At 48.1% G+C, this 25192-nt stretch overlaps 1 protein-coding gene across 2 annotated transcripts in view; it reads left to right on the forward strand.

Annotated features, from left to right (window-relative positions):
• ING3 (inhibitor of growth family member 3) overlaps positions 1-25192 on the forward strand; it is an 833611-nt gene that overhangs the window by 510929 nt on the left and 297490 nt on the right. For both annotated transcript variants that reach the window (XM_069629079.1, XM_069629078.1), the window contains exon 9: positions 12322-12512. In XM_069629079.1, the coding sequence (XP_069485180.1) occupies positions 12322-12512 (191 nt within the window). The remainder of the gene's footprint in view (positions 1-12321; positions 12513-25192) is intronic.

Consider the following 25192-nt stretch of genomic DNA (forward strand, 5'->3'; position numbering starts at 1 on the left):
CGCACTTTCAGTTTCGGGTCCTGCCGTTCGGATTGACCTCCGCCCCGAGGGTTTTCACCAAGCTCATGGTGGTGGTGGCAGCGCATCTCAGGAAAGGGGGATTCACGTCTACCCCTACCTGGACGATTGGTTGATCAGGGGGAGCTCTCCCGAGCAAGTCCTGGATCATCTGTCGTCACCTGCCATTCCCTTCCCAGGCTGGGCTTCTCCCTCAATTTAAAGAAGTCCCATTTTACACCAACGCAGCGGCTCCAGTACATCGACGCAGTGCTCGACACGTCCCTGGGATAGTGTTTTCCTCCTCAGGTGAGGGCTCTTCACATTCAGCAGATGGTGCACAAGTTTCAGTTTCCCAGAATCTCCCAGCGTCCGAATTCTTGAGACTGCTCGGCCTCATGGCATCCTGCATTCTTCTGGTGCCAGAGGCTCGTCTGCGGATGAGATCTTTGCAGTGGGCAATCAGGGTCCAGTGGTCTCAGTCCTCCGGCAGGCTGTCGGACCCTGTTCAGGTGCCGCCCTCAGTAGCCCGGGACCTTCTGTGGTGGGCTGTCGAGGGCAATTTGATGAAGGGGGCCCCATTTTGGCTCCCCTGGCCGGAGGTGACGATCGTGATGGACGCATCCCTCATGGGATGGGGAGCTCATGCCAACGAGTTGACAGTCGGCGGTCGTTGGTCTCCATCAGTGTCCAGACTCCATATCAATCTGTTGGAGCTGAGGGCCGTCAGGCTAGCCCTGAAGGCTTTTCTGGCGACTGTGCGCGGAAAGAGTGTCCTGATTCTAACGGACAACACGGTGGCCATGCACTACCTCAACAAAAAGGGGGGGGCAGGTTCACTTCCGCTGTGCAGGGAGGCGATGCAGCTCGAGTTCTGGGCCATCCAGCAGGAAGTTTCGATCTCGGCGGTTCATCTGGCCGGAGATGACAACGAGACGGCGGACGCTCTGAGCAGACAGAGCACGATCTCTCACGAGTGGGAGCTGGCTCAGGAGATTCTCCTGGAGACCTTCGCCCTTTGGGGGACCCCTCAAGTGGATGTCTTCGCCTCCAGTGTCAACCGGAAGTGCGAAAGGTTTTGCTCGCGGGAATTTACTCCAAAAGGAGCCTTGGGAGACGCGTTCGTGGTGGAGTGGTCATTCCCACTGCTGTACGCGTTTCCACCAGTCCCCGTCATCCCGCAAGTGCTGCAGAGGTTACGGAGGTTTGGTTCCCGGATGATCCTCATTGCTCCGGCGTGGGCCCGGAGGACGTGGTACCCAGACCTTCTAGACTTGTCCATCTTCCCTCCACGTCGTCTTCCCTGCTGAGATGATCTGCTCTCACGGGAGGGGGGGGGTCAGGTTCTCCATCCAGAGGTCAGATCCCTCAATCTTCACGCTTGGCTTCTGAAAGGTTGAGGTATAAGGATTGGGACCTCCCTGAAGACGTGATGGAGGTGTTGCTCTCAGCCAGGCGGCCGGCAACTAAGTCTCTGTACCGTTGCCGTTGGAGAAAGTTCTGCGACTGGTGCAGAGTTCAAAATGTGGATCCTTTTGAATGTGACATTCCCATGGTTCTGTCTTTTTTGCTGTCTTTGGCCCATAGGGGCTTGCAAGTGGGGACCATTAAGGGTTACCTGGCGGCGCTGTCCATATTTAAGCGCTCGTTTGAAGAGTGTTCCTATATTAAAATTCCTTTAATTTCGCAGTTTCTGAAAGGTCTCACTAATGTGTTCCCTCCGTCACCTTTTCTGGTGCCAGGCTGGGATTTGAACCTTTTCTTAAGTTTCTTATGGGGGCTCCGTTTAAGCCTTTACATTCTTGCCCTTTGAGGCTGTTGACTCTGAAAACTGTGTTTTTGGTTGTGTTTACTTCCGCTTGCAGAGTGAGTGAGTTACAGGCACTTTCAGTTAAGCCACCCTTCACTGTGTTTCAGAAGGACAGGGTTGTCCTTAGAGTTCGTCCTTCTTTTCTTCCGAAGGTGGTTTCGGATTTTCATTTGAGCCAGAAGGTTGTTCTTCCGGCGTTCTATCCTCCTCCACATCCTGGTAAGGAAGAGGAGAGGCTCCATAGGCTTGATCCTAGGAGGGCGTTGAGCTTTTATATTTCGCGCATGTCCCGGGTCAGAGTGGACGATCAACTTTTCATTGGTTACGCTGGAAAGCGTTTGGGACAAGCTGTGACGAAACAGACTTTGTCTCGTTGGATTATTTTAGCTATCTCTGAGTGTTACCGCTTGGCGGGTAAGGACCCTCCGGCTGGCTTGCGGGCCCATTCTACCAGAGGAGTGGCTGCGTCTACTGCCCTGCCGAGGGGAGTTCCTATTCGTCACATCTGTGATGCAGCCACCTGGGCTTCAGTACATACTTTTGTACGTCACTATTCCCTTGATTCCATCAGAGGGCAAGATCTGGCCTTTGGCAAGGCAGTTCTCTATTCCGCAATTTGATTGGGCATGCTAAATTTGTATTCTAAATTCTTTCCCACCTCTTTGCTTGGTACTGCTTTGGGACTCTCTCATAGATATGGAATACGTTGGAGGACCCAATCCCCTCGAAGTTCAAGTTACTTTCTTACCTGTTAACGTTCTTTGGATGGGATGGTCCGACAACGTATTCCATATCGCTCCCTCCCTGCCTTCCCCCACTGCAGAATTTCTTTTGCGATTGCAGCTTGTGTTCCGCAAGGCCTTGTGTGTCTGACTGGCAGAAAACTGGTGGCACACGTTCTGGGAAAAAACTTTAACTGAGGCTATGGGCGTCGTGCGTCCTACTTATCACATCGGGTGACGTCGGCCGTCGGAGGAGGTCCTCGGGGACGGCGCATCGACGTCATCGACGCAGGACGCAGACGCCAAACATTTTCCGAAGCAGCACAGCTGTGGACATTACCTGTCATAGATATGGAATACGTCGTCGGACCATCCCATCGAAAGAACGTTACCAGGGAAGAAAGTAACTTGTTCGTGTAGAATCTCATGTAGCAGTCAAATGCTACCCTTTTCTATTGAAATGGCTGGTGGCAGTGGTTTTAGAACAAACTAACATGATTTTTCCCGACCGCGAACACTGTAGCTAAAAATTGCAGGAGCCATGTTTTTCAATATGGCGCCTTAAGCCCCTTTGTTTAAACGGGTCCCGGTCTTCTTTTTTCGCCATTTTCTTTTTGGAAAGGTCCTTCTAGTGTTTTTCTCTGGCCGCCAAACCAGGTTTAATTTAGTTAGTTTAGTTTGTTTATTTGTAGTGCATGGCCAGGTAGCTGGGCGCATTAATCTTGTGGACAACATAGTTACATAACGTCGCGCGAAAAAGGTACATACATTCGGTGGTACATAGACGAGTACAGTAGGTGACATGATGCATGTACAATAGATAATATAGGACCGGGTTACATGGTGGTCCACTTCAATTATAAGCTAAGTCGTACGGTACTGATTAGAGGTGTACCGAAGCCTAGTCGGTGAGTAAGCAGGTAACATGTTAGACAGAGAGCCAGGATTTCACCATGGCTCTGAATGGCCAGAAGGATGCTTCAGATCTGATTGCTAAAGGGAGTGTGTTCCAACATTGTGCAGCGATAACAGGGAAACTAGATCCTCCTGCTGTTTTCAAATTGAATTTGGGAATCTTTAGTTGGTGCAGGTATGGTGTTCTGGTGGGTCTGGATGTCCCTTTGTTTCCATGCCTTTGGCGGGCTTCAGGTCTGAAGACCACCTCTGGCGTCTGAGTGTCTGGGGTGAGCAGGAAGTGAGGGAGGTGCCCTAGTCCCTGTGCTTAGTCTCCTGGGAGATCCAAATGCACACTGGCGTGATTGGCTGGCTGACTGTCCGGCAAGGACAGCCACCCTGCTGGGTGAGTGGCAGCTAGGCTGGAATGAATGGGAGAAAACTGTTTAAAAGGCAAGTCTTCTGGACTGGAAAGCAGAGTCGACCACTGGAACGAAAGAACCGAAGACGAGCTGGAAGTAGACGGCTGCTGCAACTCCTGGACCGTTGGTTTGCCTTGTGAAGCACTGCTGCAGGTCTGAATTGCCAAGGTCATCTCGACAGAGAGCCCCTTCAAGGACGACTTCTTCCTTTGAGTTGGTGCGACCAATCAACTTGTAAGCCACTTGGATACCATTCTCGAAGCTGGTGAGGATTAACAAGGGGGAAGGACACCAGCGTGTGTGCTTGAAGAACAGCTACTCGAACTGAAGTGACTCCATTTTGTCAGCATTTTCTGACGATCTTGTTCAGTGCAGGAGTCCCCCGACGCCCTCTCTCTTGTCCCCATGACTCAGGCTCAGAAACAGTGCATCTGCAGGAACTTCCAGGAACTGACGTCTACAGTGGCATCTTTTGCTTCATACTAAGGTACTGTGTCAACCCGATTGAGGGAATGCTTCTCTCGCAGTGAAAGTTTGTGGAACTTTCCCAATTTACAGACCTAATCAGCTTGTGACCCAACATATGATTCTTTTTCGTACAAACTACTTTTGAGAACAAAGATTTTACTGTTTACTTCAAGAACTGCTCTTTCCTATCCAAGACACTAGTCCATTGACTTTGGCTTATGTCTATTGAACTGAATGGAGTCCTCTAGTGAACTATAACTATTTGCACTGCCTAAGAAAGTATTTTGTGATCTATGCTATTATCTTGTGCCTTTGCCTTCCCATTCAAAGTGACTGAAATGCCCTTTGGCTCCTATTTCAGGGGAGCTTAAATTGTTCAGAAACGTAATGGTTTTGTGTTGAAGTATATTTGTGTATATTATTAAGTTGCCTCCTTCTAGTGAATGTTTTCTAAATGATTGTGTATTACATTTGCAAGTGTTTTTTTTACCAAGAAACTTTGAGTGTAAGTGTCTACTTGAGCCACTGTGATTTTAAAACCTCTTTCTAACTTCTTGTACTGCTCGCATTCCCTCTTGAGATAAGCCTGGCTGCTCAGCTCACTACCACAAAACTGTGTAGTACAGACTTATACCAAAGGTTGGTTTTTGCTTACACCTGTAGTCCTAATTGTATGCGGTGGTCCCAGAGGGTACTTCATGCAATTCTGCCTAACAGCATCTCAGCGCTCGGTTGTCAGCCTCAGCCGTGCTCAGCGCTACCTGTTGTTCTCTCCTCTCCATTCCTTCCGGGTTGTATCCCCCCCAGGCCGTGCAGCCGTCTTTCCCTGTGTGTCCTAGCTTTGCTACTTCCTGGATGCGTTGCTGCTTACCTTACCTGTGCCTTCTAGCTCTGCTGCTTCCCTGGCTGCTTGCCGCTTGTCTTAACTGTGCTTCCTGGCTCCGCTGTTTCCGTAGAAGCGTGCCGCTTACCTGGACTGTGCTCTGCCATCCTTCTGGCCACGTGGCAGTTGCCTTCTACCTCACAGCGGATTACTTCAATCTGCATATAGCGTTCTGCTCCTTCCTGGCTGCCGTTTGGTGGAATCGTTCCTGGATTACCTCTTCCCTGGATCTGACAACTACAAGAACACCTTGGACCTGTCCCTTGCGGACTGCTTTGCTCTGGGCAGTTGCCCTTGGTGCTAGCCTGTCTGGTCTTCTGAGCCAGGAGAGTGGTGTCAGGGGAGACTCTCCACTTTTCTCCACGAAAATCTGACTATAAGAAAATGGAGAAATCAACCACCTGGAAAAAAACATCAAACACCAAACAGGTGAGCCAAAAATCACAATCCTCTGATTCTGACATGAAGGGCATCCGCAAGACGGACGCTCTGTAACATTTGGAGGCTCCAGGTCTGGGCAGCAGGCCTCCAAGGCATCCGTAGCTCGATTGATGACGGCAGCGATCCAGGAGGCAAAGAAGGTGAAGCTTACGGATCTGCAGTAGGGCATTCATGTGCATGCACTAAGGTGACAGCAGTCGCGTTCCAGTGCGACGTTCCCAAGCATGTGATCAGCAGGGCAGCAACGGGGACCACCCAGTCATCTTTTTGCAAGCACTACTGCTTGGATACCAGTGCCAAGACAGATGTGGCATTCAGCCAAGCTGTGCTGCGTTATCTATTTGCCTAGAGGGTCAGGCTCTCCTCCCCAGGATGTTGTCTGTTGTAATCGCCCATACGGGATGGAGGAAAGGGGATGGGATGTAGGAGTAATTAAGTGTTGCTCACCAGAGTGGCTAGCATACTCCTAGTCCATAGTCCCCTCTCCTCCATATGTCCCACCATCCATCCCCCTATAATAAGACCAGTTGGGTTGTTAAGAGTGATACAACCTATGCGTCTAAGGGGGACCGAGGTGTGGCTCCGGAGGGCGAGGTTAAGGGAGACCGCGCTCCCGAGGCTGTGCCCCCAGGCACCAGTCAATTAAAAGGGAAAATTTATTTTTCTGGTGGATAAGAGGTTACGTTCCAGTCCCTCGCGAGGGACACCCATACAGGATGGAGGAAAGGGCACTATGGACTAGGAGTATGTTAGTCACTCCGGTGAGTAACACTTAATTCTTTGAAGTGCTGAATTCAGCATTTTCGTAGATCCGTTATTTTTTTTCTGACATTTTTTACGGATACCCTCTATATAGTCTCTACTACCTCAAGACCATCTTAATAGGAGAGGTTGGTGAAAAAACAATACTTGCTTGCCTACTGAGATGGACCTAGCCATGTGATTTGATCATCATTTTCTTTTTGGTGTTTTGGGCTCCGGTGAGTTGATTATTAACTATCGGTCTGCATATGCGATTTACATTTTTTGGCTGCTTGTTATATTGGTTGGGGAGCCTCTTCCCCCTCCTCCCAGGCTCCTTTTAGCATGTCTAAAACATCTCGGGGTTCTCGCCCATAGTGGATGACAAATGGGGAGTATTTTAAAGAGGCTTATGGGGTGATCTGTACCGCAAATAACGCTCATGGTATCGTGAGATCCCATTATTTTCTGCTTGTCGCCGCTAACGTTTTCAGGATACATTTTAGAGTTTGTTTAAAATGTTCTCCCAAACCCATACATCTATTGGCAGTAGTTGGAAGCAGGAGGGTTTTGTTGTTTAGCCTCTCTCAGGCTTCTTGCATCAGAAGGGACATACAAGTGGGGTCCCTGGTCCGTTGGTATTTCTCTTGGGAACCCTACTCGAGACAGAAGGGGGTGAGGTTTTTTAAAATATGCTATTTGGTGTTATTGCGGATAGGAAAAGCCTCCTGTATAGTGTAATGTAGTCTGACAAGAATATACCTGTTGGCCAGTTTGGAGAGGTCAAGGGGTCTCATTATATACACAGCTATCCTGTCAAATGGAACCTCAATATGAACAATAATTGTAGGGTAGTTCTGGGAACTATGGTATTTGAGGTCTTTTGACAAATTTCACAATTGGCACATAGGTCTTCACGTCGGCATAAAAACCAAGCCAGTAATGTTTTCTAAGAACCTATTCTTGCGTCTTGCCTATTCCCTGGTGACCTGCAGTAATGTGAGAGTGGGCTAGTTCCAGTAATACTCTCCTATGACTCCTAGAGAGGACCAGTAGATTTCTGCTAGTCCATTCTTTCTCACTGGATCACTGATACACTAGGCCGTCCTTTTTGAAAAGGAATGTCCCACTTTGTTCAAGACCTTGGTCTTTGGGGATAGGCACTAAGTTTTGGTTATTTCTCTGCACAAAATCCAAGTCTAGCAAGGTGGTGGAATCTTCCAAGTCACTGAACGAGGAAGGGGTCAAGTTCTTGCCACCTTGCCCGAATCCCAGGGTAACCTTGGAGGTTTTAGGCAGCTCTTCCACCTCTTGTAATGGGGCCATTAGTGCCTTTCCTAGGACCCCCTCGGCAATCGCTTCACCTTTCTTAAACGGGTACCATTGGGTTCCTGCATTATGTAACAGCACTTGGATTTCTCCCTGGTAATCTGGATTGATGACACCTGCTACAACATCGAGAGAATACTACCTTGCTACCCCACATTTGATAGATAAACTTAGATAGCAGCCTTGGAAGGGGCGATAGTAACAACGGTCGGGATCAGCCTTCTTTCCTGACTAGGTATTTCTAACTCTGTGAGAGCAAATGAGTCGAACCCAATAGATTGATTTGTTGCCCTTTCAGTCTTGGGTGATGTCTTCTCACTAGCATGTGTCCCAACATTGTATCAAGCTGTTCCCATCCCATTTCCAATACCACTTGTGATAAATCAGAACCTCGACAAGGTGGCATTTTGAACGACTAGTCTTTGTATTTCAAAGAATCCTTCCAGTCCCTAACTGTCTTGGCTCTATCCTAGAATAATAAAGAAGTCAAGAGTGCCCTTCAGGATGTCTAACATGAGTTCTGTCTGTTGTCTCGAAATCTAATATATCCTGATGCCTGAAATGAAAATGCAGAAAAGAAACTAACCCAAACAAAGCTGTGGCTTCCTGACTAAGAATGATGGTTGGCTTCTGACCCACTTTTCTGTTTCTTCCTTCAAAAGGGGGTTCTTACATTGTAAGCTCAGTTTCTATCACTGCCTTTTCTTCTTTCTTTCTGTTTGCCATGCACTTGGTCTCAGTCCTGTGTATCTCAACCCCTTACGATTATTGGAATTTCTAAATCCTGTTCCTGGGGCTGCTATATAAATGCTTCTTATAATGCCCTCTTGTTTGGCAAAGTTTGTATGCAGTACCCTTTGGGACCACTACATACAACTAGGACTACAGGTGTAAGCAAAACCAACCTTTGGTATAAGTCTGTACTACACAGTTTTGGTAGTGGAGCTGAGCAGCCAGGATCCTCTCAAGAGGGGAATGTGAGCAGTAATGATGTTACACAGAGGTCTACAATTACAAGTGTTCAAGTAAACTCTTACACTCAAGGTTTCATTGATAAATACTTATTAATTTATGTATCTGTCAGTTATAAAACATTCATAAGAAGGAGGCAATATAATCACACACAAATATACTTCAATACTGTTTCAGAATATTTTTCAAGAGTAGTAAAAGGCAAAGATTATTAGAACATGAAAGGTTACAATTATTCGAGTTCACCAGAAGAGTCAATTCAATTCAACAGGCTAGCCCAAAGTTAATGGGCTAAAGTCTCGGATAGGATAAATCTGTTCTGGTAAGTAAACAGTAAAGTCTCTGCACAAGTTCTTGGAAGTAGTTTGTAAAAAGAATCATATGTTGGGTCACAAGCTGATTAGCCTGCGAGTTGCGAAAGTTTCAAGCACTTTCACTGCGACAGGCAAGTACTCTGTCTGATTTCACAGTACCTTACAAATGAAGAAAAAGATGCAGCTGAAGACTTCTGTTCCTGGCAGTTCTTGCAGATCTCGCTGTTTCTGTGCCTCAGTCGTGGCGACAAGAGGGATGACGTTGGGGGACTCCTGCACTGCACAGGGACTGGTCCAAAAGGTACTTGGCAAACTTCAATTCCGGTAGCTGTAGTAAAGCACACAAACTGGTGTCCCTCTCCCTGGTTATTCTGATTCCTGCGGCACTCTGAGGAAAAGGCAACCAGCTCTGAGATTGGTGTCCATGTGACTTACTGTCGAGTTGATTGGTCCCACCAACAGAAAGGGAGACGTCGTCCTTGTAGAGGCTTCTCTGTCGAGCTGAACTTGGCGATTCAGACCTGCAGCAGAGCTTCACCGGGCAAACCAACGGTCCAGATCTTGCAACAGCCGTCCTCTTCAAGCTCGTCTTCAGTTCTTTCGTTCCAGTGGTCGACTCTGCCTTCCATGCCAAGAGACTCGCCTTTTGTTCAGTTCTCCTCCATTCATTCCAGCCTAGCTGTCACTCACCCAGCAGGGTGGCTGTCCTTACTGGACAGTCAGCCAGCCAATCACCACAGAGTGCATTTGGATCTCCTAGGATACTAAGCACAGGGAGTTTCGGGCACCTCCCCTACTTCTGCCCACCGCAGACACTCGGGTGCCAAAAGCGGTCTTCACGCCTGAACCCCGCCAATGGCGAATGAACAAAGGAACAAAGCTAGGTTTGGCACGCAGAGCAAAACTCTAGAAGGACCTTTCCACAAAGAAATGGCGAAAAAAGAAGACCAGGACCTGTTTTTGCAGAGGGAGCTCAGATGCCATCTTGAAAAACATGGCTCCCGTAATTTAACGCTACCGGTGTTCGCGGTCAGGAAAAATCATGGTAGTTCATTGTAAAACCACTGCCACCAGCCATTCTGAGAGGAAAGGGTAGCATTTGACTGCTACATGCGTTTCTAGACACAGGGGATACTAAGTAACCCCTCCAGCACTCTATTGTTAGATTGGTGTGCTGGGTCTAGGAATTTAAAAGACTTGTAAAGTCAATTTCACTGTACTTACTCTGGGAAACAGGGGTTTATCCCAGAGAAGGTATTTAAACCTTCGGAAAGCCTGATAAGCTTTCCCTGTGCCACTGCACTGAGGGTGCTGTGTGACGCAAATGAAAAAGATGCCTATGGAGTTGGTTAGGCTCATAACCAAATAGAAACAAACACAGAAAACAATTAGAATAAAAAAAAGTCCCAAAGTTCAGCAAAAGAGCAGGGGGTCTCTAAGATAGAGAGTAATCGGCACATTTATGAGAATTCTCCCTAACACCTCTCCACTCTTTCTCTTGACTACCACCCCCCTGGGCTCTTGGGTTTCCCACCCAAGGTGGGGCATTTACTCTCCTTTGCCCACATTAGGGCTGAACTACTCCCACCTTGGGGTTGTATGCATCTTTCCCCCACTTTGGGGTCGACTGGTTCTCACCTCGTCCTGGGCTCGTTAGGTGAGAACCCAGCCTTGGGGTAGTTTGGCTCTTAACCCGCTGGTTCTCACCATTTTTGGGGTTCTTAGGCTCTCACGCCACCCTGGGATCTTTAGCTTCGCACCCTGCAATAGGGTCTTTTTAAACCTTGCCACCCACCTCCCGACTTCCCTGAGTAACCCATATCTCGTTCCTTCATTTGGCCTTTCTCCATCTGCTTGTGGGTCTCCGTCGGAGCGTATGCTCCCTTCCTGCTGGTACTTAATGGGGTCTTGGTGGTGTCTCCACGTCAGAGTGGCTCACTGACTCCAGCTCCTTCTGATGGGCTTATTGTGCTGAATGCCTCCCCTCCCAGCGGAACAGTTCCAAAATTGCGACTATTTCGGTAATGAAATGCCGTCCCCCACGACACGGACTAATGGGAGCAGGGTTTGAGGGGGTGTCCCCCCGCTCCCTTTTGTGGGGGTTTGGGGTGGCGGGAGTGTCCCCTGCTTCCATTAGATGGGAGCGGGGGAAAATAAAGGAACAAGAAAAAAGGATCCTGCAACGTCAGTTTAGACCCACGTTCGTGGCTGAGAACTGACACTGCCGGGCCGGAGGAGGGACGGCGGCACACTTCACGGTGTGCCGCCGGAAAGGTAAGTGAGTGGGCGGCGGTTAAAGTGTAAACTGATCGATTCCTCCCGGCTACGTGACACATGTTCCACAAGCTCCACTGTAAGTCGAGGCGCTGCATCCAGTGCTGGCTCCACTCACCAAGCCACACCGACCAATAGGAAGGTTCTCCCATGTGGCTTCACTGGCCTCTCTCTGCCCTCCCATCAGTGTGGGGTGGGCTCTTGTATAGCGAGGGTGAGGGCTTCTGTCTCATTAGGGTCTCGTTAGAGTCCGAAACACCAACCATGGGTATAAGCATTGGTAACTCGCTACGTTTGTAAATCCCCATGCAACTAACAAAATTCTGGTGTTCTGGAGACAATGGAGGATTGTATGTATCTCTGTTCAGGGTTTGCCTGTCCTGTAAGGGGGCAGGGGTGTCACCTCTAGTGGGATCCTGTTTGCCCTGGCCCCTAGGTGGTGGTAAGGTTATTGGGCTCACCTCACTAGTCCCAAAGGGGTGGCTCCCCCTTGGGGCGATGCAATGAATTCCCTGTATTTGTTGCACTACATTTAAATCCTGCTAATGAGAGTGAAAACCAGGTTTGATGTGTACGGGACTACTGCTTATGTCTGACATTTTACATTGCTCCTTTGTCCTTGCGTACATATCTTACTGTAGTGAGTGTTTTTACATTTGGAGTTGCATTATAATGACAGCAACTCATCTGAAATAAATTCCTTTGCTATTAATAGCCTGATCTATTTGAAATATATTTGTTTCAAATTGAAATATTTGAAACTATAATGTACTGTTGAAAATGTGTTATTCTATTAATTTATGAATTGGTGACTCCCTAATCTAAAGGGTACATGCTGGAATTAAAAAAAATGGTAGCCATCCATTAAAGTAAACAAAAAATATAGATTTAAATGCTCATTTGCAAGCTGATTTTGTCTGTTGGTCTCTACCTAATAATCTGAATGGAACTGCTCGATGTGTTGAATAGATATAGATGGGCTTTTGTAGATGGTTAACAGATGTATATAATCATTGATTATTTGTTTAATTTAATACCTTAAATGTTTTTTTAGATGAAAGAAGGACGAAGAACCTCTAGTTTAAAAGCTAGTTATGAAGCCTTCAAGAACAATGACTTCCAACTAGGAAGAGAGTTCTCTTTGTCTAGAGAAACTACAGGATATTCATCTGCATTGGCATCAACGTTAACACAGACATTAACTTCAACAGCCACAACAGATTCCAGAGGTGGTAGGAAAAGCAAGTACGTTTTGCGATCTTAAACCATATTTGGTAGTATGTACTACAGTCGTTCTTTTTAGTATGTGTGCTGTTAAAGATAAATCTGTGCATGGTTAGGCTTTCTTGTGGTCTATCACTGAAGACTCAGGAAAGTAACGCTTCAGGGCTTATTTTGTCTTCGGTGTTGGATCATTGCTAGTTTATTTGTCTTTATTTTACTCCAAACATAATTTGATGGATATATACAATAAGCTGCCACACTGGTGCAATTAACAAACTAGATTTCTCAAAAAAGCAAGTTATCTTGTGATGGAAAGCACACAGTCACTGGACCAATCATGTATTTACGTGAAAATGTTTGTTGATTGAAAAAACAACTAGTAGACATCAGAAATAAGTATTATTATGGTAACTATCTTAAAATGGCAATGATAAGTAGAGTAGCCAGAAATGAATCAATTTGGTTTTTCATGGTACGAAGGAAATGGGCAGTGTTCTGGTTATGAGGTGCTAAAAGGTAACATTTAATGGAAAGGTATAATATAAGCCATGGACCTGCCAGATATTTTAACAAAACAAAAATGCCATACGGAAGATTAGGTGCTAATGTTCTCACGGATCGGTTCAAAGATTCTGACCCTAGTGCTCAAAAAGGAATTAAAAAGGGACAGAGGGACACTTCGCACTGTGCCCAATGTACTCAGTTCCAGCAGGAGTCTCGGTTGCTTTAATTCTCTTGCTTTCTTGAACTGCAAAATCTTTAAAATTATAGATTTAAAAAATTTGAACCATTCCGTGCACATAATGTTATCGGTTGTCCCATAGTTACTGGGCGATCCCTTAATAGGTGTTGGCCGACCAGTTTCAGTGGTACATGCAAGTGTAATCCCTTTCTTCAGGACCTTACACGCTTTAATGAGCACCAATACATCTGCTTATGGATGTCTTCTTTCTGCATCAGTGGGGAAACGGGAAGGGAGGGAGGATACCAAATGTTAATACTGGTATCCTTCTCTGTGAGTACTAGGCATTTACCCCACAAATATAAATATCCTTACCCAAAATGAGGGCCACAGGCTTGCCCAATCCAATTGCAGGGTGGCCTCTGTCTTTATTTTCATCAAGATGCTCTAGACACAATTAGAATGATACTGTGTCAGGGTTTGAGGGTGGAAGGTTAACAATAATTGCTTTCATTATTTATATAGTTTGTCAGTATCTCGTATTTGCTGCAGGGCCAGAAACCAAAGCTAGGCAATTCCACATAGTGCCTGCTGTGGATCGAGCCCTACTTCTTATCAGTGGCTTGTGCATCTCAACAAAGAATCGGGTCTTGGAAACGCTGCGTGGCTGAAAGGAAATGCGTGCAGCGTTCCTCGAACTCAATAGATTGGTGTTCAAGGCCTGGCTCCATAGTGCGCATTGGAGCCACTAGTCTCCACTATACATAGGATCTCCATCTTGGAGTGTGCTGATAATATATAGTGACCTGTGCGATGTATCGGCGGGTGTCTTTAAACCATCATCTATTTTTAGTCAAACATCAAAAAGGGATGTCCTGTTTTTATGTGAATGCTGCTGGTATATTATGGGTGAATTTATTCACACACACCAAGCTTTTTATTTTTGGCATACAACTTCTTCATGGGTCATTAAGGAAAGCGCAATCGTAGCGAACCCAGACATTTATATTAGCACTGCAACACTAATTGTAATTCTGTTTGTGGTTCATCAGCTGCTCTGATGTGCTGGTTTCTATGGCAACCATGTCCCGCCATGAGTGAACAGACGTGTGCACTGCAGGGAATCGGTTCTATAGAGCCTAGCCAGCGACAATATGATGTCTGCATGTAGGAGGACATTGGCTGTCTCCTGCGGGTATCTACTATTGTATTGCAAGTGCTGCTCTGTACTGGCAGCCAAACCTGCAGAATGTATGCTGCTGCCCCGATTTAAGGGTTTGTGTGCAGTATAGTGTGAAGGGTCCTGTGCACTCTGAATTAGCACCTGGCGCGGATGACAAAAAGTAAGACCACAGCTTGGTCCCTAGCCTTGCCAAGCCTGTGCTCTGATGTTTTTGCACTCCTCGGACAGTTCTAGGGTATTCTTTGTTCGCTTAATCCAAATAGACTCAATCAAAGGTCTGCACGCATGCTCAATTATAGACAAAGTATTTAGCAGGTCCATGTGGCTGTCTGTCTTACTGCTCATTCTCAGTAAAGTGTTGTGTATGTGGTTTGCCTGGTGTCTCCTCATGATGGAAACTATGGAGGTGGTGTTCTGCATAGCCTACATTGTAGCTAATGTTTGCCAAATAGCATGCTCATTAAGGCCTGCGACGTCTGTGTGTAAGAGAAAGATCCACAGTTCTCTTTTGAACAATAACAATCACCTCTTCCGGGAACCATGATTTTCTCTAGGATTGTCAACGTAAAATATGAGTGATGGTGTCCCTTCTTTAAAAAAGTGTTCTACTAGGAGGGGCCGTGTTCTTTTTTTTTTCCTTCCGTTGCAGGGCTGGTGTTTACCAATGTGTATTTTCACAGGCCGTGTTGTCATGCCCACATATCTCAGGCTGCACTGGCATGTAATGTTGATAACGTTGCAGTTCGTAAAGTGGTTCTGATGCCAAGAGTAGTGCCAGCCTATGTTGATGGACGTGCTCCTCCTGGTTTTGGGGCACACAATGCACTGGCCACATGGGGCATGGCCCGTAGGACTTGGATGGTTCCATATGATGCTGATTATCTTATCCTCTATTTCTTTGTATGTATATAAGTGTGAATCGCTGAGGTTTCGCCTCCCTTTCGTTGCTAACCTTGAAGGTCCAATGGTAGATGGGCCACATTCAAGATCGGCCACAGTTTGGTTACTACTTTTTGGAGACGATTGGCTAAAGGGAAACAATTGAAAACTGCTGTGATGCTGTTTGAGTTACCCGTTTTCCTCCCACGTTGTTAAACAGTAATATCTCCTAGAGATATGCCTAGCCCTCTTCTTAGCATGTCAGAATGTTTACTTGGGGTATCCATGATTTATCAATTTGCTTCCCAAGTCAATGGACTGTTGATCATAATCCCACAAGGCAGTACAGTTTGTCCAGAACCGGGGTGATGGCTCTGAAATAATAGTATAGAGTTTCAATTAGTGGGTTTGTGGTACGCTGTGCTTGTGATCATCCCTTTCTGTGCACTTAGAACTAGGTCAGGAAAGTTGACCTTAGAGAGCCATAGCATAAACTCTGTCAGGTTTTCACCTGTGCTTTCGACTATCATGAATATATCATGTATGTATCTAGTCCATAGTTTAATATTTCCATAAAATGGGTTGTTGTCATGAATGGTTGATTTTTCAGAATTCACTACATAAAATCTGGCAAGACTGGGGGCAAACTTTACCCCCATTGCGGTTCCAGATGTTTGCTCATAAAAGTATTTCTCATCGATAAAGTAATTATTGGTCAAAGCAATTTCCGCTAACTGCATTATGAAGGTTACGGAAAATGTCTGTCTCTGGTTATTTTGTGTTGCTTCCTGTGGGATTCTATTATAGAGTGACTCTATATCTAGAGTTACCAGAATTTGTTTGGTGGGGCCAAAAGGAAGGTCTTTTATCAGGCACATGACAGCTGTGGTGTCCTTCAAATACGACTTCATCTTGGTTACTTCTGGTGTCAGAAATAAGTCTGTGAACTGTGTCTGGGGCTCTAAAATGGAATCTATGCCCGAGACAGTCGGTCTGCCAGATGGTGGATCCTAGTCCCTGTGTACCTTGAAAATATATCAAAGGCTGGACATTTTGGATGGTTGGGTATCAGAAACTCATATTCTTTGGTGCTGATGTAGCCCCGCAGAAGTGCTTCATCCACAATAGGTACAATCATTTGTTTGATTCTTGCTGTGGGGTCACTTCCCAGTCAGAGGCCAATGCTTTCAAAGTTGCTTTGTTGTTGCCAGAGAAGTTGGTACATGCCTGTATATGACTGTTTTCTAGTTCTTCTGATTTTTTGAATAAGCGCTTTTTCAAACGTTATAGGCTCAGTGCTAATCCCTCCTGGTGGTGGATAGATGGTGGAATTTTTCTTAAGGTCTGTTGCGCCTGGTGTTGCTTCAAAAGCTTTATCCCCAAAGAATTGCAGCAATCTGATCTTGCACACAAGTATTATTTCAGAACTATCATCCCAGAGTTGCGGGTTATCTGAGGTGAATGGTCCTTCCACCGCTCTTGCTATCTGGCTCTTCCTCTTGCCCTCCCTCGGCTGCGCTGTAAAAAAAGGAACCTGGTTTCTATTTGTTTGTAATACGTCTGTCTTGGAACTGTACATTCCTCTCAGGTTATTTGTCACCTTGGGTAACCCGCAGCGGAGGACGCGGGTGGAATCAACCACAACATCCATAATCCAGCGGATGACCAATCTAGCTCCAGCAGACAGACACCAATTTAACAGCCAAGTCCTCCAATCGTGAACCTCTCGCCACGTCGTACTGAACCAGGATCAGAGATCCCTATTAGAAAATGGCCTATCCTTTGTTACCACGGCAGAACATGACCCTTTCCAGATAAGAATAGAGATTGCCCAACTCGTGCACAAAATTAGATTAAAGCAATCCTTTGGAGACCAAGCTTTTGAAGCAACATTGGGCGCTACAGACCTCAAGAAAAAAATCCATAAGCAAATGTATTGGTGCTCATTGAAGCACCTAAGGTCCTGAAGAAAGTGATTACACTTACACGCATCTCCCGGTAACTATGGGACACCCTATAACAATATGTGCACAAATTTAGTTCTCATTTTTTAAATCTAAGATTTTAAATCTTTTGCAGTTCAAGAAAGCAGGATAATTAAAGCAACTGCGACTCCTGCTGGAACTGAGTACATTGGGCACATCACCAAGTGTTCCTCCTGTCTTTTTAAATTCCTTTTTGAGTAATAGTGTCAGCTTCTTCCTGTCCCCTCACCCTAAATCGGCAGCTCACCACCGGCAGCTAGGGACAGACACAAGTCTTGGTTAGTACAATTGGAGGGTCAGTTAGTTTGTAAGCTTATACATGATGAAGCAATAGCTAATGGACTTAACCTGTTCTGTTATTGTGTCAAAACGTGTTTGGGATTTTTTACAGGATAGGACATGCACCAACAGTCGTCCTGTGTATGCATTGTCCTCCTGAGAAGACAACAAACTCTTAAATCCCGTCCCCTTTCCTCCATACTGTATGGGCATCCCTTCCTAGGGACGGGAGACAGAACCTTTTTCACCAGAAAAACATTCTTCCCTTTTAAATTTAGAGGCACGCGGGGGTGCGGCCCTGGGAGCATGTGCTACCCTGACTCTGTCCCCCAGCGTCACTCCTCAGTCCCCTTTTCTACATCGACAGGAACATGCCGATTTCACCAGCACTGCTGGATTTGGCCCTGCCATGTAATTCCATGCGCTCTTCCCCGGATTCTTGTATCTTTTTGTCTTTGTCATCCAGGTACTTGGTCCTACGGCGTCACGCTCCTCCCCGGCGCATGTCGACTTCAGTGGGCTTCAGCAGGTGTCTAGCATGCGAGGGGCTCTTTCCTACATCTGACCCCCACTCTCTTTGCCTCCGCTCCCTTGGCCCTGACCACCTCTGGGAAGGTTGCACCGCGTGCAACGCACTGACTCCACGTGCACCGCAGAGCAGGCTAGCTAGGTGGAGGGAGCTCTTCGATGGGTCGCCTCAACAGGACTTGAAGAATTTTGTCAAACAGAGATCGAGGCCCAAAGGAGGGGCGCTATTTTCCATCGCACCATTTAAAGGCGACTCCTTCCAGAGGAAACGTCCAAGTGGGAACACGCACCGAGGCTAGTCCAGCTACCGGCCTAACGGCCGAGGGGTCATCAGATCCTTCCGGAATCAGTACTGAGGGACAACAAGATTCTTTTACCGGGTGTACACCCGAGGGACAACGCCCTAGTACCGGCTCTATGTCCGAGGGGGCGCCTGCACGCAGCACTACTGGCGACAATGCCGAGGGCACTACGCCTTCCAGGCTTAGACCTGAGATGCCGGGTAGGCCTCATGCTCATCCACCAAGAGTCTTGGAGGAGGTTGGGCCCAGTGAGCCATACACCATGACTTTGACACATGGCACGCAGCTCGACAAAATGGCTGCCGTACCAGACAACATGGCCACTCGTCCGATGCCGCTCCTAGGAACAAAGCAGGCGGGTGAATGAGTTTCAAGGTGGGACTGGTGTCAATCAGCTACGTTGCCTACAGTTTATCCATCAGCAGCACAGGGCAGGTTCCCCCAGCAACCTAGGCAGAGTGCTCTACAGCCCCGGAAGCCCCCAGCCACTCCCGTCAATATCTCCTGCTTCCTTTTCTGCCTCCGAAGACCGTTTCTTCTAAAGGTTTTTGGTGCTGATATGAACCACCCAGATGGTAGCCATCCTACGGGATTCTGTTAGGATCTTGCTCCCTCCGGTCACTCACTCCACCAGCACCCATAGTCATTCCTCCCATGGCTCTGGCGCCACAAGCCCCAGCACAGCCCCTGTGCCCCTGCTGGCTCCTTTGATTCCGGCTCCCCTGCCTCCCGCAACTCAGGCGGTCACACACCAACCTCTGGCTCCAGTCTCCATGTTGCAGCCCATGTCGCCCATCACCCCTCCATCCGCTCCGGACCAGTCGCACACTCTGGTGGACACGGATGAGGTGGAGGTCCCTGACACGCCGTCGTCAGCAAAGGCCTTCCACAACACGCTTACAGTTTTGGCAGAATATTTGGGCCTTCCTCAACCCAAGGTAGAGCAGCCGAGGAGGGGGTCTTGGCAGAAGTCCTCACCCTACAACTGCCTACCAAGACAGGTATCCCGATGCAGAAGGACGTCGTGGCACTGGCCAAGAAGCAGTGGCTTTAAGCCATGCTCGGCCCAACCCATCAAATGGCGCCTCGATGGCAAGTATAGACAGATAGAGGGGGATACACTCTTGTTGTCGGCACACCCGCAACCGCACTCTTCAGTGATCGCTGCAGCGTCACTCTAAGCCTCAGTCGTCCTCGACCACCACGTCCTCAGCACTGGTAGGCAAGGAGGAGAAGATCTTGGAGGAGGAGAAGATCTTGGAGGCGTACAGGAAGAAGCTGTACTCAAATGCCTCCCTGCACCTGTGTCAAGCCAACACGGATGCCATACTAGCAGCAGCTAACCAGAAGCTTTGGTGGGAAATAGTAGACCTCCTCTCAGAGCTTCCACTGCAGAGCCAGGCACACTTCAAGGCGGGTCTAGGAGAAGCCAGGCTGGTAGCGCAGGACATCATGGAGCCCTCTGTGGTCCACATCGATACCTCTGGCCTGGCCATCTGCATCGCCATGGACATGAGTAGGACGACCTGGCTTCGGGCTACTAAGTTGAACCCCGGCGTCCACGATCGCATATTGGACCTTCCGTTCGAGGGTAGTGATCTCTTTGACTCTACCACCAACGAGGAATTAGATTAAAAAGAACAGCTCACAGACTGCGAAATGTTAGACTATCCTGACGAAGGCCACGCTCAAGGCGTACAACCAGTCGCATCAGCGCTCCGACAAGTGGCGGGCGTTCGACAAGTTCTGGGGATTCCAGGAACGGAGGTCTAGACAACCCGACCGCTTTCCGAGTCAGCACTGGTGCAAGCAACAAAAGGAGTGTGGGTGGCGCAAGGGCTTCTTCCAGTCCCCCTCCTCAGTGGCAGCCTCAGAAGGAAAAAAGGCATGACACGTCCCTTCGGGTCCACGTGTCTCCAGTGGGTGGCAGGTGTTAGGGAGAATTCTCAGAAATGTGCTAATTCCCTCCACCTTAGAGACCTCCAGCAGCTTTGCTGGATTTTGAGGACTTGATTTTTTTAACCTGGAGAGAGTGAGGCCCTTTTTCCCACTCATGTATTTTAATGCGATTTCTGACCTGTTTCTTTTGGTTATGGAGACTGACAAACTCCATAGACATCATCGTTTACATTGTGTCACACAGCACCCTCAGTGCAGTGGCACAGGGAAGTCTTTCAGATGTCCCAAGGTTTAAATACCTTCTCTGGGATTACGAACTGTTTCCCAGAGTAGTAAAGTGAAATTGACTTTACTTACATTTGTAAATGTCTAGACCCAGCACACACCATCTTACAATAGGGTTCTGGAAGGGTTACCTTTTGTCTAGCTTCTCATGTAACCTTTTTAATGTTACCCTTTCCTCACTGAATGGCTGGTGGCAGTGGTTTACTTTTTAACTATCGTGGTGTGCATTTACCGCGGGCAGCGTTCGCAGCTGCAGTAAATCACCCAAGGGTGCCATTTTTATCAAAATGGCCCTGTTATTCTGTTTTCGCCATTTCTTTGTGGCAAGGTCCTTCTTGAGGTTTACCAGGTTTGCTTGTTCGCTTTGCCTTTGGCGGGATTCACGAGTGAAGCCCATCTCTGGCTCCAGGGTGTCTGGGGTAGGCAGGAATTGAGGGAGGTGCCGGAAACTCCCTGTGCTTAGTCTCCTAGGAGACCCAAATGCACTCTGTAGTGATTGGCCGGTTCACTGTCCGGCAAGGAAAGCCACCCTGCTGGGTGACTGACAGCTAGGCTGGAATTAATGGGAGAGAACTGAATAAAAGGCGAGGCTTTTGGCTTCTAAGGCATAGTCGACCACTGGCCGAAGGAACCGAAGAAGAACTTGAAGAGGACGCCTGTGCAACTGCTGGACCGTTGGTTGCCCGGTGAAGCCCTGCTGCTGTGCTGAAACTCCAAATTCGTATTGACTGTGAAGCCCCTGCAAGGATGACTTCTCCCCTTGAGTTGGTGGGACCAATCAACTCCAAAGTAAGCCACCTGGACATTCTGAGAGCTGGTTGACTTTCCACAGAGTTGCTGCTGGAAACTGAAATACTGGGGAGAGGAACACCAGATTGTGTGCATTGCTTTTAAGCTGGCCAAGAGCTCCAGGAAGATCCTTCGGACTCCCTGGAAGCAGGACTGAACGAGCCTGAGCCCCCTCAGCAGAGTGCAGGACCCCCTAAGCAAGGAAAGCCCATCTAGACAGCCAGGAACTGTGGTGTTGCTATTTGCGGTAGACGCGAGGAGCTGAAACACCGAACAGCCACTTGTTTGAAGATTGCCGATTGCGAGTGGTGACCATCCTATTGCAGTGCAGGAGTCCCCAGAAGTCCACCCTCTTGTCCCCATGACTAAGACCCAGGAACAGTGAGATCTGCAGAGCTGCTCAGTAACCGTCATCTGCTGCACTTTTTCCTCAACCCAAAGGTACTGTAAAAGTCTGAGAGAACTTACCTCTTGCTGTAGAGTTTCTTGCATCTTCTACTCACAAGGCTAATGGCTTGTGGTCCTACATTGATTCTTTTTTTTCTTCAAAGACCTCTAAAACATTGTGCAAAGACTTTTCTTATTTACCTGCAAAGAAGTGCTTCAGTTCATATAGACTTTTGCCCATTGACTTTGGCTTAGCCTGTCCTACTGACTGACTCTTATTGGGGATCTGAAAGTATTTGTCTGCTTAAGAATGTGTCATCTCTTGTATGTTCTAATAGCATTTTACTTTGACTTACTGTTAGATGACTCTAAATGCAACAGTGATATATTAATGTCCCCAGCACCCTAGCTATTGAAGTAACCTGATGATGTAGGTTGTTTCTGTGGGCCATCCCAAAAAGGTACTTAATGATTTAGAAATATTAAGAGTGTGTATTTTGTGAAGCATATTTGAGTGTTGCTATTATATTCTCCCTTTTGAAGAAAGTTTACTCTAACTGAGTGATAAATTAATAATTGTTTATTCAAGAAACCTTGTGTGTAAGAGTTTATTTGAATACTTGTCACTGTGAATCTCTTTGTAACTCCCCTACAGCTCACATTGACCCCTCTTGAGATAAGCCTGGCTGCTCATCACACTACCAAAACTGTGTAGTACAAGCTTATACCAAAGGTTGGGTTTCCTATTATCTGTAGTCAGGGTTGTTGGAGTGTTCCCAAAGGGTACTGCATACAATCGTGCCTAACCGCAGGCTTGCCTCTCACATGCATTTTTGGCTCTTGAACTTTGTTGACCCCTGGATCCTATCTGTAGTATCCACGTGGTACTGCCTACCGATACCTCCCTCTCCTGCCTCCTTCCCCTTTTCTCCCACAGATTGGGATGGCAACTCTGTTGTCGTAATCCGGTTGGTCGTCGAGAGCCAGGCGGTGGAAGAAATACCAGCCTCCCAGAGAAGGTTAGGCTTCTAGTCCAGGATTTCCGCCATACAAAAGAAGAACCAGGCTGGCCCGAGAGTTGTGTTGGATCTATCCACCCTCAACCTCTCCCTCCCTCTTCAGAAATTCAAGATGGTTACGCCAGCACTCATTGCAGAGACACTAGACAGGGGAGACTGGATTTGCTCCCTGGATCTGAAGGACGCCTACTTACACGTCCCAGATTGGCAGCCACATCGCTCCTTCATACGCTTCAGGATCATGGGCTGTCATTTCCAGTAGAAGGTGCTACCCTTTGGCCTCAACTCAGCCCCCAGGGTATTCACCAGACTCATGAATGCAGTGGCAGCCCTCCTCAGGGCCCAGGACCACCATGTCTACCTGTACCTGGACGACTGGCTGGTCAGGGCGAGATCCCAGCAGGGAGTTACCCGAACTTCCTCCACGCTTATGAAACCTGGGGTTGAACATCAACCTCAAGAAGTCTCTGCTGCAGCCCACGCAGACCCTCGCCTTCCTGGACCTCATCTGCTCCGAGAAGGTATTTCCCTCGTAGGACAAGATTTTGGCTATCAAGAGGGCCACATCGCACTTCTCGACCAGGGCAGTGACCTCAGCTTGGTGGTACCAAAACTTACTGGGTATCATGGCAGCGGTCCTTCTGGCCGTGCCACACACGAGACTCCTCATGAGTAGATTACAGCTGCACTTCACAGCCTCATGGAATCAGGGGAAGGGCTCCCAAGCGGAGCTGGTCGGCATACCGTCTTCTCTCCACACGGACCTCATGTGGTGGTCCAGGGACTGCAACCTGTGGACTGGCAAGCCCTTCCGGCAGCTGCCCCTGCAGGTCACCTTCACTACGGACTCCTCCCTAGAGGACTGGGGAGCCACTCTGGAAAACCACATCGTCCACAGAGTCTAGACCCGGCAGGAGTCCCATATCAACTGACTGGAGCTCAGGGCCATCTGGCTAGCCCTCCGAGCTTTCCTTTCCGCTCATTGGGGGCAAGAGCGTCCTTATCCAGACCAACAACTCCACCAGCATGTACTTTGTCAACAAGCAGGGGGGTACCAGGTCCCCTCCACTGTTCAACCTAGTGGTCTGCATGTGGGAATGGGCCCTGGAAAACATCTACCTCACGGCCACCTTGGAAGTGGACAGGCTCAGCAGACTGGAAGCAGACAATTTTGAGTGGCAATTGAACGGCCGGGTGCTGCAGGTGGTCTTCAACACACATCCTCGGGTGGATCTATTTGCCTCCTGGAAGAACAGGAAGTGCCATCGGTACGCGTCTTGGCAGGTACGGGGCTTCGGCTCCCCGGGCAATGCTTTGCAGATTAAATGGGAAGGCATGACAGCCTATGCCTTTCCTCCCACACCCCTGATCCCCATGGTTATCCGCAAGGTCAAGAAAGCTTGCCACCTCAGCATCATCTTGATAGCTCCTTGGTGGCTGGCGAGACCATGGTTCTCAGAAGTGCTCGGCCTCACGGACAGACCACCCATTCACCTTCCGCTGGCTCCAGCACACCACCTTTCCCACCAGGGGGGCAGGGTCCTCCACCCTGCTCCTTAGAAATTAGCCCTTGCAGCTTGGATCCTGAGCAGATCACTCTCAAGCACCTGAGCATATCACCAGCGCACTAGAAGCAAAGCCACCAGGAGCCAATACAAGAGTAAATGGAGTAGGTTCTGTCACTGGGCGGACTCTAAGGAAATCATGCCCCCAGCCCCCCTTGACGTGCACTCTGGACAATGTGCTCTCCTTCTCGGCACACCTTGCACACTCAGGCGTACATGTGGACACATGTCGTACCTATCTGGCAGCCATAGGGGCCTACAGAAACTCTTGAGGAGGTCTTCTCCTCTTCCAACCCAACAGTCAAACATCTGGCGGGCTTGTCCAGGCTTTACCCACCCATCAAGAAACCACACCCCCGTGTGGGACCTCAATGTGGTGTTGGGCGCCTTGGCACACAAACCATTTGAGCCAATGGCGTCCGTGGACATCAGGCTGGTAACCATTAAGACAGCTCTGCTAGTAGGACTCACCTCCGCTCGCAGAGTCAGCGAGATCCAGGCTCTGGTGGCATCAGAACCTATACCAATGTTCACAAGGATAAGGTGTTCCTGCAGACCCACCCGGCGTTCCTACTTAAGGTACCCTCTGCTTTCCATATGAACGAGGAACTAGTCTTACCTACATTCTTCGCTGACCCCAAGGACGAGGCTCAGCGAGTCTTGCACTGTCTGGATGACAGACGCTCTCTGAAATTATATCTGGACAGGACTAAGGGCTTCCGTAAGTCAGACGCTCTGTCACCTTCGGGGGCTCCAGACCCGGTTATCGGGCATCCAAGGCTTCTATTGCACAGTGGATGGTTGCGGCCATCAAAGAGGCCTATGAGGGGCAGTACAGGCCACTGCCAGCCAACATGCACAATCACACGGTCAGTTACAAGGCGTTCCAATGGCAGGTTCTGTGGCAAGTCTTAAGCAG

Source organism: Ambystoma mexicanum, chromosome 12, assembly GCF_040938575.1.
Source record: "Ambystoma mexicanum isolate Mex_15411 chromosome 12, UKY_AmexF1_1, whole genome shotgun sequence".
NCBI classification, from domain to species: Eukaryota; Metazoa; Chordata; class Amphibia; order Caudata; family Ambystomatidae; genus Ambystoma; species Ambystoma mexicanum.